At 37.7% G+C, this 18994-nt stretch overlaps 1 protein-coding gene across 8 annotated transcripts in view; it reads right to left on the reverse strand.

Moving 5' to 3' along the window:
- ppfia1 (PTPRF interacting protein alpha 1) overlaps positions 1 to 14819 on the reverse strand; it is a 66304-nt gene extending 51485 nt beyond the window's left edge. For all 8 annotated transcript variants that reach the window (XM_053500040.1, XM_053500042.1, XM_053500043.1 and 5 more), the window contains exons 1-2: positions 13899 to 14819; positions 2683 to 2943 (exon numbers count right to left, since the gene is read on the reverse strand). In XM_053500040.1, the coding sequence (XP_053356015.1) occupies positions 2683 to 2943 (261 nt within the window). In that variant the 5' untranslated portion in view covers positions 13899 to 14819. The remainder of the gene's footprint in view (positions 1 to 2682; positions 2944 to 13898) is intronic.
- Positions 14820 to 18994: the final 4175 nt, after the last annotated feature.

Genomic DNA, 18994 nt, shown 5'->3' on the forward strand with positions numbered 1-18994 from the left:
ACATACAAGCTTAGTACAGGTTTCACGCCAGATGCCCTTCCTGATGCAACCCCTGAGGGTGTTAACCCTCAAGTGCTCAGATGTCCAGTACAATATGAATAAAATGTAATTGGTCACTGTGTTGCATGCACTAATCAGAGCTAAAAGCTGTCGAACCAACTATTAGCATATGCAACTTTCTGGCCATGCAGTGTAAAACCTCATTGGGTTTGCAGGGGGTTTAACCTTATTTAATCTTGAGAAAATGGCTTAAAAAATTTATTGCCAGGCCTCTGAGTGGCGCAGTGGTATCGATGGTAAGATCGCGAGTTCGGTTCCTGGGTCATGCTGTAACCTCTCTCAGCCGGAGGCCTAGAGAGAACTGATTGGCCGAGCTCTCTCAGAGGGGCGGGATAAGAGGTACTTAGTGCTTCCACATTAATCACGGCTTTACAGCCAATTAGGGGCGTCTGTGAGGTCACGCAAGCGGAAGGAGCGGATAACACTGTCCTCTGAGTGCGAGTTCGGCCCTCCAGACTGAGTGGTAGTAATAGCCTTAATGTGGGAACCCACTAGTGACAGGGAGGAATTGGACACGACTAAATTAGGGAGAAAATCAGGGAATAAGATGACGTCTTTGGTTTGTGTCCTGGGGTTCATTTAATTTTGCTTTTAAACTTTTATTGTTTGTTTTCTATGGATATGTTCAGCCATTTCTTTTAAACTCTCTCCAAATGCAGAGCAGCACAGCAACATCACCATAAATGGTTTATGACGTCCATTGCCTTAGTATCACCACTGAAATCCTAATTTTTGTCATTCTCCATATTTTATGAAATAAACATGAAATGTTGAGGTTTTTTTCGATGTAAAAGTTGTAATATGCTCCTTTACTCACACAGTTAAGTGTTCAGACTGAGGTCACATTGCAAAATATTAATAAAAGAAAAAAAAAATCAGGTCTTTATCAAGTTTAGAACTACAATATGAAATTGGCACAAAAAAGTAATAAAAAGATCAGATTCTGTGTAATTCGTGCTGTTCACACTGAACATTAAAAAAAAAAGAAAAAAAAAGCAGATCTAAGTCATGATAAATCAGGGCAAAAAAGGGTCACTGCAAAAGTTTAGTATGTCAGGTAATATTTAAAGTCTAAAGATAAATTAGCACACTCATACTGTACTGTGTAGACGCTTTTGACTTAAAGAAGCTGCTTCTCAAACTTATTAAGGAGATTTGTTTTGGTGTTTCAAAGCGCTTACAGCCATATTATAATATTCATATCAGTATTTTAACTTACTTGTTAATTATTAACATAATACATTAAAGTTGAAATGTAATCTTTACTAACAAAACCACAACTGGTCGAGGATTTAACTCCAATAGAGACATGGCAAGTGTTTATTTTATTAATACGACATTTTGCTTGCTTTCATTGTTTATTTTTCTATTGTAATCTTTACATTTAGTACTACTAATACTTTACTTAAATTGTGTTTACCATTTAAGCAGTGACTCTTTGAAGGGATTTTATCTCAACAAAAGTCAACCTAGCAGGTAGAACTGCTTTAATCCGTTGTTCGTCTCTGAATCGTTGCCGAACAATAAGGTAAAATCTGACAGTCTGAGCTCATATCCAAGTATAAAAGCCAAACCTGTGCAAGTGTCCTACTGGCTATTCAGTTTATCCTTAAAGTGCACACTTTCTTATATGACACTCCACACCACACTGCAAAGGTATGCAGCCTTTTAGACTTTTAGGAAGGTAGAGTATTTGTGTGTGTGTGTGTGTGTGTGTGTGTGTGTGTGTGTGTGTGTGTGTGTGTGTGTGTGTGAGAGAGAGAGAGAGAGAGAGAGAGAGAGAGAAAGAGAGTAGGAGGTGTCCCTGAATTTTAGCGTCTTCAGCTCAGGAATGTGTATGAATTCCCCAGGATGGAGGGAAAGAAACTAGGAGCGAACGCATTTTGTTGTTTTTCTTTTTTTGTTCCCTGAGGCTGGAGATCTCTGTTAGCACAGAGAGGGAGGAAAAAAAGGGATGAACAAAAAAAGAAGACAGAGAAAGGAAAGAATGCCCTGGGAGTTATTGATTTAAATAGCTTTTGTGGCTAGAAAGAAAGGAAATGGCTTAGCAGTGCTCTTTAACCAGGTCACATACACACAGACCTTAAATCCTAACTATGTAAACATCTTTTAAAATGACTTTTAAAATGTAATTTATTAAAAAAAAAAAATTTTTAATTCTAATTAAAAGATAAAATAATATCTAGAGTCACTGATGGAGAAAATTCATCAGCAGGTTTTCATAAGTCTTTCCGGTCCCAGTGATACACCATCTGTTTAGTATTCCTTCAACTAGTGGCAAACAATATACACACACTCTCATTATCCACTGTAATACAAACACCTGTAGACCAGGTCGTTTTGAAGAACCGCACACGTGAGGCCTGGTAAAAGATGATATGTTCTAATCTTGACCTGTCCAGTTTGGGCAAGTTCATGCTTTAAGGATCCTGTTCTTGAATGAGCAGTTGAGCCTAATGTGGTCGTCTGCTTTTACTACATGTGCACACAAAAGTTTGATGTTTCGTAAACGCTGGAAAGCTTTTCTGCTCACTGCTGTTGTAAAGAGTGACTACACGAGTTACTATCTCTAACACAACTGCTGTTTGGATTAAGTCAGAAATTAATTTGAGCTGATCTTACCTGAGGCAAGGCAGAGTTGAGCTGCCTCTGCAGGGCGTCTCGTTCGTGGCTGACCTCCTGCAGCTTGCCCTGCGTTAGTCCCAAGTTCTCCTGCGTCTCCCTCAACGTGTCCAGGAGCCGGTCCCTCTCCTCCAGCATGGACACCATCAGAGACTCGAAATGTCCCTCGGAATCCGAATGGAGAGGAGAGCCGGAGCCACGGCCTCCTCCATTGCTTCCCACCTCTGCCTCGCTGATGGTGGGCATCACCTCGCACATCATCTGGGACAGGGAGGGACAAAGACAGTAGGGTAAATGTGTCAATTAGGGTGAGTACGGCTGAAGTGACACCAACACTGATGATGAACATGATGATTTATACGTTTATTATAAAACCTATTCCAACACCGTTTCTACAAGTGCTTCACAATTATATTACATAAATATTATCTGATTTTGTCGATAACTTCCTCTTATTATTCATCATCATCTTATTAAAACTGCTAACAGATTTCGGGAGATCAGATCATTTGGACAAGGACCAAGACATGGATTTCAGCCAAATAATCAGACTATACAGTGCATAATTTATATGGGTAATCCGAGATCTGTTGGCTTTCTACGCATGTCCATGTGTAACAGGTTATAAAAGCATCTAGAGCATAAAATCTCACAAGAAAACCACTTGCAGCTACTATTATTTTTTTAAACAGTTTTTTTTTTTTCTAAAGCAAAAAACCATCTTAGCATTGGCAAACTGCTTATATAAACTGCTGTAAACATAATGTTTGCAAGTGGCCCAACATATGATAAATACAAGCTTATTTTTGCACAGCAGGCAGAGTACTTTAAAATTATATTTAACACAAGCCTTAAAATTGATGCATGAATTAAGGGAAAAAAAGGATTGCAAAAACATGTAAAGTAGCATTGATGTTGCTTTCTTAAATTATATAAAACCCTAAAGCAAAAAGATAATTTATTGGTATGGCACACTAGCCCAAATTAAACATGCGCTGAAACCAGTTACGTACAGTACATCATGATATTCAGGATATAACAAACGGTATTCGGTACACGGTACATCAAAGTATTCAGTATTCGGTGCATTGACTGTCACATGCCCTCGTTTATTAGCTATGGCTGAGTTTGGAGGACGAGACTAGCATGTGCTGCACACAGATTTTGAAGGAGACAGACACGTTAGTGACAATGATTTCTAAACAGTAATCTAATTGTCTTTAACTAACAGTAGTAAGAACTTACCTCAAGTGTCAGGGTGATAAAGCGTACCCAACCTAAAGTAGGAAAGCAACGTTCAAATCTGTACATATAATAAAACTGTGAGGTTGGTGTGTGTGGACATTGGAGATATTCGAGAAAAAAACTATTTGGGGAACGCAAGATGAGTAACAGCACACATCAAGATGGAATTTTTTTCTTTGTTTGTTCGTGCACGCATCCCAAACAAAAAATAAATAAATAAAAACTACGTAACAAATTTTAATGTGATTTTCCCCAGATGTATTTGGCGAACTTGACATGTACAGTAGGCAACAGGCTTTGTTTCATCGCAATCGGCTAGGGCTGCAACAACTAATCGATAAAATCGATAATTATCGATAACGAAATTCGTTGTCAACGAATGCCGTTATCGATTAGTTGGGCTGCTCACGTCACTGAGGAGCGCGACCACAAGATGCACAAATACACACAGATAAACAGCCGCTTGCGCAATGGCGGTTACAGAAGCGTCTGCAGGAATAAGCGCGCGCCCCGAGTCCTCCAAGGTTTGATAGCAATTTACATTAAACGCCTCTAAGAAGACGGTAACCTGCACGCTATGCAAGACCGAGCTTTCACGGCATGTCATGCACGAACACTTAAACAGAAAATGTGTTGGTGTTACGGATGGCGAAACGTCAGCAGGGTCGGTAAAAACTGTATCTTCATCGTGTAAAAGTTGTATAGTTTAAGTGCTTTCGTTGCAAAACTGTTTGCTAACTTCAGGACAGTCGCGCGCTAGATCTGTTCACGTGCTACTCGCTAGCATCACATTGCACAATCACCTCATGAGCAATAGTGATTAGTTAAATGGCGCTACTTTGGATTAGCTTAATTTACACGGTGTGAATAACAGTAGAATATTACATTTAGTGATTGTTGTGGTTTTCAGCGAATGCAAATAACAGTATATTTGTGACTATTAGCTTTTTGCATTTCTACAGTTTTTTTTATAGTCCACTACAAAGTTAACTTGTAATTTACTGTGGTTTTACTTATGCATACATTTTATTATACAAAATTACATTATTTTAGCTGTTTATATCTTATCAACTGAATATATCATTGTATTTTTTAAACTTTATATATATATATATATATATATATATACATATATATATACACTGTGTCTGTGTGTGTGTGTATATATATATATATATATATATATATATATATATATATATATATATATACATACTGCATATATTATATACTACATTTCATTTAAGGTTTAAAATGTCAAAATTAAAGATTATTAAACTCTATATGTGGCTTTTGCATTTTTAAACGTTTATTTTTATACATAAATAATACCCTGATTTATGTTTTTTTTAATAGTTATAAGCAAAATATAAAATTAAAGAAGCAGTTAGGTTTTATCCAATTAATCGAAAACATAATTGCCCAACTAATCGATTATCAAAATAATCGTTAGTTGCAGCCCTACAATCGGCCCATGGAAAGAAAACTTATGCTAATTTGAAAAATAAATGGGAAATGCCCTTATAGATGAGTGTGGAATTGAAATCTACTAAATAAACCTGCCTTCATTTCTGGGCAACATTCATTCCAAAATTCAACAGATGGCACTGTAATCTTTTTTAAATGCACTTTTAATTCCCATGTGAACAAAGTTACGGACACATTCAGTTATAAATAAAAGTGGTGGCGTGTTAGGAGCGACATCCGCCTGCCTGCACTCATGGCTTTATATTATATTACTATACATAGTGAAAGTCATTGCGACAGGATACTTAGCAAATAGTATTGTCACCTTGCACGTCCTAGGTCCGAGTTCGATTCCTGGCTCAGGTTCTGTGAGCAGGGAGTTAGTGTGTTCTCGCAGTGATGGTGCGTTTTCTTCCGAGTGATTGGTTTTCTTTCCACACCCCAAAGACATGCAGGTTAGGCTAACTGTCATTCCTAAATTACCTGTAGTGTGTCAATGAGTGTGTGTATATGGTGTGTGCGCTGTGATATTACTGCCATCCTAACAGTCATTCTGCATCACAGTGAGAATTAGCATGTTGTGACAGTTTAATATCAGCACATGCCCAGATACACTAGATCAACATGATATGAGGAAAACTGATGATCTGGCACTGCTGTTCCAAAGTCCCTCCACATTCCAGAGCAAGGTAGCGCTATGGGGAAAATAAAGGCAGCTGAGCAGAGCATTAATCCTTTTAGCATTAATCCGTTCACTGAAAATTTTAATCTTATGCAGACAATCTATAGCTACACACGTTTCACACGTTATTCTGGAATTGAACACATGATTGTAAATTGCCGACTCACTTCTTGACTGTGATTGATTATCTTAAAGATATTAAACTTCTGCGATACTTAATTCCAAAAAAAAATTAAAATAAAATAAAAATGCAGTGGTCCCGTCTGCAACCCAAACAACAAGCCGGGTGCGTAAAAACCTGAGCACACTAATGACAGGTTTCGACTTAAAAATCTTAAATGCGTACTGTCTTAGCGTCAATGTTTACCTTAGCAACATACAGTGTAAACCTTATAGGGATGTTAATGAATAACCAGTCATTGATAAATCTCCCTCAAGACTTCTCTTATGAGAAAACAGTTCAGGCAGTGTATTGGACACTGGATTTTTAGCAGACGTGTTTGTGTTTTTGAATGAGAACAGAGTACAGTATTATCAACAGCCTTATTATTGAGTTTGGGAGTCTCTGTCGGTTGCCTCTCTCTGAGTCTCCTCCCTACTTCAGTCTGATTTGTTTATAAGAGCTCAGGGAAGAAAACAAACTGTGAATTGTACGGATCAGTTTGCAACTAAGCAAACGGGAGTGTTGTTAACATGCGGGGTAATGAACGAGGATGGCAAAACTTTGTTCATTTCATTTATAGCATCACTAATCCAGACATCCTATACACTGACAGCAGCTTCCTGAGGGCCACACATCATATACAATATCCCGGAAATTGATTTTTCGAGAACGAGAGAGAGAGCATGCACATTCTAGTTCGACTAAGTGCACCTATCACTGTTCTTAGTGTGTGGGGCTTTACATTAAACCTCTTTGTCTCTCTCCATCAGTCTCGTGCAGCAATCCTGCTACTCTGGACTGAGGCACTGTGTGATAAGATCAGACTTCCTGTTTACTGGAGCAAAGTTTTATCAAAGAACATAATACGCTGCCTGGCCCAAAAAATAAAAAATAAATAAAATGTTGAAACCTTTAGCATTTCATTCAATCACCTTTAGCCTTAATTACAGCACACAATGTGGTGGCCGGTTCATGTTTGGAAATGATTCATCATGCACCTCTTTTATAATCTGAGTGCAGGAGTATGCCAGGGGGAAAATAACGTTCATTACATTCAGGTTATCAGCAAACTTCATTTTATTGCCACATGACATTGCTGAGACTAGACCTGACCACCTGAAACAACCTCAGATAATAACACTGTCTTGTACAGTAGACACTATGCATGATGGAGCCTATTCCATAGTGAGGAATTATTGCCCATTCCATCCCTCACTATGGAATAGGCTAAATCTGGACTCATTAGACCACATGATCTTTTTCCGCTGAAAGTCCAAATCTTTATGCTCCTAACAAGTTTTAAGATTTTTTTTTTCCTGATTAGTCTCACTAACAAGTGGTTAGTTTAAGAGATATCCATTCATTATTTTTTCCGACCACATTTCTTCCACAAAGTTGACACTTCAACACTGTCCCTCCAAGTTCTGATAATGTGTTGTTTAACCCTTCTAAAAGGGCGTTTTTTTTTTAGCTATGCATAAATAGTTTAACGTAATGTAACATGTTATATGATATTTGTTATAATGCATGTTTTTCATATTACACTTTTTTGTGGTAAAACCACAGTGCCTGAAACATTTTATATGAAAAACACCAAACTTATTCAGTCATTTATTCATTTGTTCACATAATTGTGCCATTATGTTTAAATAAAACTCTGTTCAACTATTGGTTAATTAAAATGTGCAAAAATTGCAACTATTTTAAGTTACATTACACATTTTAACATGGTTTTACTTTTTAAATACATAAACTACATACTACAAAACATCACCTGACAAAGTGCCATGAAAATCTTTAAAACTCTGTATACCTGAAACCAGTAGCCCGTGTACATGTTTTTATCAATACCATTGAGCTAGTTCTGTACACTAAACTACCCATGTGTTCATTTTGCTCATGATTGTGTGCATCCAACATATTTTGTTAAAAGAAGCCGTTTTTTTTTAAGTGCTTATTCCTCAATTCTACATGTCCAAAAAGAGATGATGAAATGATAAAAAGGGAAAAAGAGGAAAATGTAACCTCGTTTTTACCTCAGCAAACTGTATGCTGATAAGGAGGTCAAACGCTCAGAGATTTACACTGGTGCGGCGGGAGGGGGGATGGGTCTCAGTTCACAGCTTTGATTCTAGTGAAAAAGAGCGGCAGATGGGGACCTGCAGGATACCTGAACAAGAGCATCGGACTAACCAATCAACACGCTCCATGCTCACCTGTGTGCTATAACGCACGGCCATCTGTAGCCAAACCTGTAAAGCTGCTTTCTTCCGGTCCACTGTGTTTGAGGTCCAGCTGAGGCAACACAATACTACAAACAATACGGATTAGATTTCAGTCTTGGTCAGGTGACACGCTTGCCACAGATATAAAATGTGGGGTAAAAGATTTGCCATTTTCCTCCTTTCATGTGGTAACAATGACAAAACCAACAAAATAAGTAAACAAATAGAATTTTTTTTTTTTTAATGAAGAAAGGAAATAATGACAATGATGTGGTTGCACTGGTAAACACTTTTTAACGAACACTTTGTTAAAGCTCTTTTTTTCCTAATGCATCACCCAGTTTTCCTGTGACAGGATTTACACATCTAGTTAATTCCACAGGTTTTCAATAGGATTTAGGTCTGAGTTCTGAATGCTAAAATACAAGAGCGGAACTCACGGCTATGTTTAAAAGTAAAAATAGGAGCACTTCCACATGCACAGTGCTAAGAGACTTCAATTTGCTAGAGAGCATAGAGAAGGAACTGTGATGCATTGGAAAAAGGTCATGTGGTCTGAGGGCTTCAGATTTACCCTGTTGCAAAGTGATGAGTAAGAAGAGAGGAGGATGAAGTGATGCACTCATCATGCCTCGTGCCTACTGTACGAGCCTGTGGAGGCAGCGTTATGATCTGGAGTTGTTTCTGTTGGTCAGGACCATGTTCAGAAACGTTATATCGCGAAAAAATAAGGTCAGCTGACAACCTGAATATGCTAAAATATTTTTTTTACCCCAATGGCACCGACATATGATAAGGCGACGATGCCGGAATTCATCAGCCCCCCATAATACTATAGTCAGTTAATATTTCATATCAATGGTCCGATTTTCCTACTTAAGAACTATAGTGCTAATTCTATTGCAAACAAAGCTTCCTTCACACAGGTACAAACAGAACAAACACTGCCGTCTACCGATATCTAGCTGAAAAAATATGTTGCTAAAACCAAAAAAAAAAAAAAACAGCTTGTGTTTTAAATTTTCACAAATGTAGTTAAACAATAGTGCAGCTTTTAAAGCATCACACACTTGGTATAAAATGCACATTTTACAGCTTTTTTCTTAGCCAACAGTTGAAAGTGTTAATAATCAGTAATCGATAAATCATTAATAATTACCAGATGCATATTTCCCAATCAGCTCATGCTTCTTTTTTTTTCAAAAAAAGGTTCTAGTGGCCCAGTCTAGTGTTTTCTGTACACTGGTTTGTTTGTGTCAGCCTGCAACAGTATCAACACAGACACCACACATTATTATTTGAAATTTTTTAATGACTTAAAGTGAGAAAAATCTTATTTAATTGCGCACAGAAGATTGATTTGTTCAGTTCCTCTCTCAGACAAAGAATTCCCGTCTGTGAATATCCCCAACCGTCTGCAGTGTGTTCAGTTCATAACCATTTTCACTTTGTTTACAGAAAGTGTGTTAGAACAGCGATCAGATTTGAGTTCTTGGTGAAAATGGGTATGGTGGAAAAGGAAGTGTGGCTTGTAAGTACGCTGACTCAGTTCAGGCTTTACAAAAGGAACTGCAGAGACACAACCTTTTAAATACGTTAATAGCACGCATGTAAGGATCCTTAAGCTAACTTTAGATTACAGCTAGGTTAATGGTTTAAAACAAACCTTATTGAGTAAAAAAGATTTATCAGTTAAATTCTAAACAGCAACAAATTGATTAGTGATGAATCATTAACATGTTTAGCGCAAACTCTTGTTGCTCGAGTCCACACATCCAGGCTCGACTCTGGGGACTGTTTGGGGTGAGAATTATGATCACAGGTTGTGAATTCACAGTTCTTTCTGAAATCAACTGCACAGTTGTCCATGCAAGTAAAACATTTTTATATGATTGCTGTTTTTTTTTTGAGCCTATTGACAAATGAAATTATTATTATTAAATTCCTTATTAAGTAAATAGATGAATGAATCAGTTAATATTCACAAAAAGAATATACATCATGCGAAAGATATTTAAAAATAAATACTTTTGTTTCCCTAGCACTAAAGGAGAATCAATAAACAAGCAAAGACATAAAATCATCTTAAGGTTCTGACGCACAAGTTTTTGGATGAATGATGCGTGATGGCATTCCTACATACAAGAAAACATTCCTTATATACGAAGAGTTTTATGCAACTAACAAAGTCTGGTTCATTAGAAAGCAACAGTTTTTTTTAACAGTTTAAGTTTTGCTCTTGAACACTGGCATGATGGTGTTGCTCTTCCACCTTAACATGAGTTTTGATTCACACAAGAGCTATTTCTCTTTGCATAGTGAAAGTTTGTAGACTCAGCATGAGTAAAGCAGAAGAACTGTAACGTTTCCCTTTTTCAAACTTAATTTAAAGGAAGAGGGAAGTGGAAGTGCAGTCCAACATGAAGTAGTAGGACAAAGAAAATGTTGTGTTGACACCTTTCGAGCCAAATCAGAGTGTAACGTGATACAGACATTTTCTTAGCTAGCTGGTTTGTTTCTTTTTCCACTGCACATAATTAAACCAAGCAAAAGATGAGGGGTGTGTATGGCACACATACCATTTATTTAACAAACCTCAGCACAGCAATACATTTAATAAATTGGTAGATAATCACCAATTTTTTTTTAATCTTTTTGTTAGCCAAATCTCCAAAACTCAGGACGTTACTACAGCGCTACAGCTTTGTCGTTGGGCTCAGTTTGTGCTTCAATTGGCTCAGTAACAGTTATCACTCGCAGCCGGAAACACACCAGATTACTTTTATTCAGTTTAATCCAGTCGATCGAGAATTCACTTTCTATTTATTTTATTATAATTAGGGATGCACCGAAATTTCGGCCGCCGAAAATTTTCGGCCGAAATAGCATTATCGGTTTCGGCCGAAACATAAGAAAGCGCCGAAAATTAAAGCCAAAATTCTCGCCACGCCTCTCCCATCCTCCCGTCTCGTTCGCGCTGTAATTACGCATCAAACGTATGTTGGCGGTTTGGAAGCACTTGGAAGCAAGTTTTGTTATTGTTAAACAGCCTTATTACTGTTATTTATTATCAATAAAAGTTTGATTGCTTAATTAATTTGTAGTTTTTTTTAATACAAACAAAAAGAAAATATTTTAAACATGTTTTTTAATGAAGCCATTTTCGGTTTCGGTATCGGTTTTCGGCCAAGTGCATTCAAAAATTTCGGTTTCGTTTTCGGCCCAGAATTTTCATTTCGGTGCATCCCTAATTATAATTCAACCATGTTAGAGGTCAACCTTAATACACATCACCTTCCTTAGACGGTCGCAGACCAAGTGTGAATGCTGTGCTCTCGCCTTTCTCAAACACACACAGGTTGAGTTTTGCTTAAAAAGCTAGCTTTTAAACACCAACTTAACCCCTAGTACACAAGAGCACCATTAAGGTGCAGATATATTTCACATTACTTAAGCATGTGCATGCTGCATTGCTCATGCGCTCAAACATAGGTTCTTCCACTATGATGATACAAATAGGCAGCCATTTTTCTGCATGCACAGTTAACGTTAAGTAGAAATCCACCAAAAGTGCCAAAGCATTTGCTTGAGAGCTGTGATTGCATATTTTAAAGCATTTCCTTCTGAAACAGGAAGTCAAGACCAATAGCGTGTTGAAGTGTTTCCTGACGACTAATTTACAGGTACACAAGAGAGAGCAAAAGAAGCATGAGATACACCATACCTCTGACTAATCTAAACAAACTTAAATGATAAATTAAAGGGATAGTTCAGGTTTCTGCCTTAAATCAAAAATTTAGCTAGATTACCATAGGTCTCGGTCATTATAAATTTTTCTCCTTGCACCATCCGTGAAGTTTGTGTCATGAAACGTGATTAATATCTAAGTAATTAAGACCAAGTCCTGCAACCTTCGTTCCGTGGACAAAGACACTCCAAAGTCCAGCTGAGACTTACATGAAGCTGCACTCCCACAGAGCTAGTTTAAGTTATTATCTTTCAAAGTTACGTTGTATTTATTACAAATTTTACTTACTTCTTTCCCTGGAGCTAGCTAGGGAATGGAAAGCACAAACTTTACAGTCACTGTGCAGATCAGAGAAATTTATAACAACCAAAATCTATAATAAATACTCATTGACCTCAAAAAACTAAACTATCCATTTAACAAACTATAGAGAACACAAGAAAGTTTCAGGAGAGCCTTTGAGTTAACTTAACAGAGATTCTCACAGCTGCCTCACAGAACTATATCCTAGACGACGCCGTACACATTTTGGGCTGAAGTCAGGTTTGTGATGTCGAGCTAGAGGGTCATCCTTCTGATGTGTCCAAGCGATGGTGATAAAAGTCATAAAATTCTTACTTGATGGTACAAACAGACACAACATCCTCATAGATGAGTCTCGACTAGCAACAGTTCAACAGCAAAAAAACCCAGAGTTAACAAAACGTTTCTTCTAACAAATTTTGTTCCCTTCCAAATGAAGTAACCTCTGCGGAACTTCAGCATTCAAGTTTAATTTGTTCTGGAGGCAGGTTCCTGAGGCGAGAATTCGTATTGTGATACACATTGACCCACAGAATAACGTAAATGCACATAAGCCATTCCAGCCACTCAAAAATATTAGCAATATTACCAATATACAACATTGATTTTATACACAAAATTATAAACATTAGGAAAGACATGCAAATGGAGAAAAATATTAAATAAATAGACATTAAACCTCACTTAATCATAGATTATGATACCTCTTGGCACTGGGTGCATTTTTAGTAATGATTTCCATCTTAATTTACACTAAAAGTGGACTCTTACTCCCACTTTCATAACTTTCTTGGGACACATGGTGCTGCAACTAAATCTAAAAACGCAAAAAAAGATTTTTTGTTAAATTGTAAAATTTATAAATTCGCTTCTTTTGGCTTTCCACTGACACAAACGAGTTTTGAACGACTCCCGGATGTACACTCAACTTTACCACTGTTCGTGTCATATTTCCCGAAAATTCTTTGCATGCTAATGTGAATTTCTTCGTAAGCTGAAGAATATCGTAAGCTGAGGTCCCACTGTACTCTCTCATAGAAGACTATGAAAAAGATTTATATATATATATATATATATATATATGGGAAGACGCATATAAAAATGCACTGACAGATAATTTCCTGTTAATTCAAGACACGCCCCTGGGGGTGGGACAAATACATACAAGACAGCGTATCATTGGTCAAACGCAAGACTAGTACAGTATAAGTCATCAAAATAATTCATTTATTTATTTATTTATTTATTTATTTTTACTTCTCTATAAGATTAGTTTCAGTTCCAGTGGGGAAAAACAACACTCACCAAAGAAAGAAGAACATTTCAATACTTTTTTTTGTTTTTATCCACAGCAAACCGTTTATCCTAACAGCTGATATTTACCTTTGCAGCACTGATGTGGGTTTTTCAGCCAGGGCTCGGAAGATGATCTCAGATCAGACCTTAATGTCAGCAGTTTGAGTTTGTAACAGTTTCAGTTGCAGCTTGTCCTCCAAACCATCCAAAAACACACCGAATCCATGGAAATGATATTAAAAATGTATCCACAGAAACAGGGAAACGGCCTCAATCACTCCAGAGTGACATTCTTTTCCAAATGCTAAACTAGTTAGCTGCCGTTCCTAACAGCTTTAGGAAGAGTGCATAACTAACTAGATTTTTTTTTTAACTATCGAATAAATTAGACAAAATAAACAGACACGCTATTATTATTATATGTGCTCTAAAATCATTGTGATCAATATAAATATGGTTTTCTTAAAAAAACAAAATAATAATAATAATAATAATAATAAAAATGACCACAATCTTCTCACAAAGCTAAATTAGCACCGTGTTAGCTCCGAGCTTAGCCAGCTCGCTCAGACTCGCCAGCACCGGCTCTGGGCCTGTTTAAAACGCTTTCTCTTCCACTCGGCGACGCGTAAAAGTGGCGCTTAAGGCACCAAAATCCTAAAGTTACCCCAAAAAGAAATTTAAAAAGAAAAAACTCGAAATGTTTCGAGCCAACCCTGGAGTTTTGTTAGACGCTCCTGAGCCACATCACTCACTGGATCCGTCCAGAGGAAGAAAAGCAGCTCGCTGTAATGATCCAAAAGGAAACGTCGGGAGAAAAAAAAGGATAATTAAAAAAACTGTACAATCAACTCCTGGCTGTAAAGCGAACAACCATTTATTTGAAATTCGTTCGGTTTGGGTTAAGTTTTAGCCCGTAAATCCGGTAAGTGATAGAGAAAATACGCGACTTTTGTGACTTTAAAAACTGGATGTTGGCCGCTTTTCCCGGTCGGTGTTCTTGTTATCTCCAGGGTTGCCAGATTGGACGCGTTGTTTCCACGTTGTTGTGGCTGCGTCACTCTGCGAACACCGGAAGTAAACTCTTATGTTTTATTTAAAAGGATGTTTTTATAGTTTTTTGTACTATATGGTTAGAAGTATGTGGACACGTGACCACAGACACGCGCGCATGTGTGCGCGTGTTTGTGTGTATGTATGTATGTATGTATGTGTGTGTATGTGTGTCTGTGCCTGTATGAACTGAAAGTAAAGTCCTATGTACATTATATGGGCAAATGTACAGTACACACACAAACCCAAGGGTGAGTCAAAAATTATCCGCATTCTGGCTGTAGAATTGATTTTCATTAACTTTTAGTAAAGATAAATACATAATTTTTCCATGCCATAATCTTTCTGATTTTCCGTACACATTATCCATCTGTGAATAAGCTTTCATATACCTCCTTTAAAATTCTTAGCCTGAGCTGCAGGCCACAAAGACACTGCTGTCTTCACATCTTCATTAGTCTTCACATTAATCTTTGTCCTTGTAGGGCTACATTTAGGGGACCAAACAGGTGAAAGTCCAATGGAGTAAAATCAGGACTGTAGGGAGAATGCAAAGTACACCCTCAGACCACAAAAAAATCACATCAAATCAGTGCACCCTGCTCTTCATAGTCCATAGGGCCTCTTGTCTAATGCCTTCACATATTTCTCTGCCACTCCAGACTTTCTCATGCAAAGCAACAGTTTATCTTTAAGCATCATATCATACACTTTCTCTAGATCTACAAACACACTCACAGCCTGTCATCTCTCTTCTCAACCCAGCTACCACTAGTCTTCCATTTCTTTATGGTGTGGCTCATTAGCTTTCTGCATAATCTCAGTCGAACTGCGCCTCCTACACTGGAGATAGTCGAGCTGGTAACATTTTCCACCACACTTATGTCACCCTTCGTTCCTTCCTTTCCTTTTTTCTTAAAATATGTATTCATCACTGCCATTTGCATCCTTTTTTGCAAAATCTACAATAATCCGTCCTTCCATATTTCTCTCCTGGACCCCATACCCTTCTCCAACATACCCATTAAGGCCAGCTCCAGTCACCAATCTTTCTTCTTTGGGGACACTCACTACCACTTTGTCTATCTCGCTCCAGAAATCTTCTCCTTCACGTCACATCCTGTCTGTGAAGCATATGCACTCATGACCTTTATTATTATCCCTTCCACTTCCAGTTTCACTCTCAGACACTCACCTCATGTCCACCACACCTTTAGCATACTTTGTTTAATGAATCTAGGATGTATAAAAGAAAAGGTTTTTGCATGAGTAAAATTTTTTCGAGATGTTTTGAGATTTATGCTCCACAGATCTCCATCAGACACCTCAAAACCTGGCAGTAGAATATACTATTGATGGTCTGGTCCCTGGGGACGACTTCTTGATGCATAATGTTGCGAATGTCGAAACAGGTGAAGAGGTTTTGTTACCGGTAATGATTCTCGACATCAACAACACGCTGACTGAGTTCTTGGCAGACTTTAACAGGGGAGGATTGTCTGGACTACTCCATATGACACATCAACAATGGCAGTGATTTTGTGGATTGTTCTCTGATGATCCAGTTACTGAATGGTTTCAACGTTTTTGGAGGTTAAGCTTGTTGAAGGTCTTCCTCATATCTTATTATCTTCCAGTGATTTTCTTCCACTATTGAAGTGCGCGCACGACTCAAACACCTCGAATGACTCATTGTGGCATTGCAGTAAACATCGCCCAGTTTCATGCAGAATTTCATGTTTGCTCTTTGTTCTAACTTGCTGTCCATGATGAAATAGCAGACGTGGTAAGGCACATGGTCAGAATACCACCAGTTGCACAGCTGCTGATGTGCACAAAACAGCACACTGACGTTTGTAGATCAGTGCTTTCTGTGACTGTGCGTGCACTCATCGTCTAAACTACTTTATCATGTGTACAGGGTTGCAGGGGGCCGGGAGCCTATACCAGGAGACTCAGGCACGAGACGGGGTATGCCCTGCACATGATGCCAATCCATCTCGGGCACACACACACATATACACACACTCACACTCTATGGGCAATTTGGAAACACCAATTAGCCTAATTTGCATCTGCAAACACAGGGGTGTGAACCAGGGGTGTGTATCGAACCTGGACTCTGTAGGTGCAAAGCAACAGTGCTAACCACTACGCCAGCATGTTGCAGACTGGACTCCCCTGCCATAAATGCAAATCTACATTTTTTGCAAGTTACTGTATGTAAGAAAAAGTTGGCAAGACCAGTGTTTTAAAATAACAATAATTAATTTACCTCTAATAAGTGCAGATTATGAATATATTATTATTCATATTGGTTATTCATGTTTTATTTTTTAATTATTTTATTACAAGTATTCAACTCCAATTACTTTTTTTTTTTTTTACCAGTGTGACAGGAAACTGCTCAATCTGGCAACAAACCAGTCTCCAGTTTCCTGCTGTCCTGAAACGTCGGTACGTAATCACGTCACCATCATCAGGCCTGTATGGGATGTGCGTAAACTGGAAACGCCCCGCCCCCAACAGCAATCAGAACACATATCAGCAGCACTAATCTAAGACGACCGTTATTCTCAGACTGGACTCCAGATCAGTTGGTTTTGTAGATTTAGCAAATTAATTAATTAAACAAACAAACAAAAAACTATTATAAAAAGTTTATATACTGTATAAAACTAATCATGTTATTATTTTTTATTCTAATAACAGAACCAATTTTTTTATCATGATGCCTTAGTGCTTATATAGTTCTTAGTTGATTAGTTTTTTTTAAGGAATCTTCTGACTACTGCTTAAATACATAGTGCATATATTCCTATATTATACTCTGTACATCAATGCCACTTTTTTCTTAATATATAAGCCACAATAATTTAGACCTGAAAGTGTAAACTTCTGATAAAAGATCCAAGTCTAGTTACAGGTATAATAGTAAGGTCACCTCAGTGTGTAATACATCCTTTAAAACATTCATAGACCAACATACAGTATGTAGTACAAATTAGAAAGATGAAACATCCCTGATTCGGGACATCTCTGACTTGCAGAGAGACTTTTGTGACAATCATGATCTTGTTCCTTAGGCAATGAAACATTTTAAAGCTTCCTTTTTTTTTTAAATTTGCAATCCAATTATGAAACATTTGATTAGTTATTGGCTTTTACAATGAGCTTATGTCCAGCAAGTATCCAGTAATGCCATCTAGTGGACATACATGATACTTGCAAGCATTAGATTTTTCATTTAGGCAACAATTATTATCATCATCAACATCATCATCATCTTTGGTAAACACAACCACTGGGTGAGTGGCAAATCTCACCCACCATCCAGCTCCCACCTGTCACAGAGCAGCTACCAAAAGGGAAGTCTGAATCCCAGCATCCTCTGAGATACGTAATGCCAGCTTAGCATCTTCTTAATCTGCTGCTCATGCTGCATTACAGACCAGAATAACTCACTTGGAGGAAAGATTTTATTCCTGCAATGTCTGTACAACTGCAAAGTAGAAAAAGGTTTAATAGTTGCATGTTTAATATACTTTCTATTACAAAAACTATAAGTCACAGGATGCAGCCTTCATGGACTGGTGGATTTGTTTGTCCTTTACATCCCAGCATGAGTACACTCTGAAGGGCCAATCCATCTCAGGACACCATGCACATACCGTACACTCATTTATATACCTGTTCACACTAAGGCCTTATTTAAATTATCCTGTCTCCCCACTATATATATATATATAATATATATATATATTTTTTTTTTTTGAAGCAAAGAACATTCAGGCACCGAAACTTTAGAAGACCTTGGCCCTGCTCAGGATCAAACCCGGGACCCAACCAATGTCCTTCTATATGATACTACAACAACAACAACAACAACAACAATAATAATAATAATAATAATAATAGCCCATAGTGTGTGGATGAGCATGTGTCTTTGTGTGTGCACTCTGCGACGGATTGGCACTCTAACCAGGATGTTCCCTGCCTTATGGGATAGTCTCCAGGCGCCCCAAGACCCTGTAAACAGGATAAAGTACGGACGATATGTGAGTGAGTAAAAAATAATAATAATAATAATAATACCTATATTTGAAGTGTTATATGCGTACAGTGTTAGA

The sequence above is a fragment of the Clarias gariepinus genome, chromosome 7 (genome assembly GCF_024256425.1).
Source record: "Clarias gariepinus isolate MV-2021 ecotype Netherlands chromosome 7, CGAR_prim_01v2, whole genome shotgun sequence".
NCBI lineage: Eukaryota > Metazoa > Chordata > Actinopteri > Siluriformes > Clariidae > Clarias > Clarias gariepinus.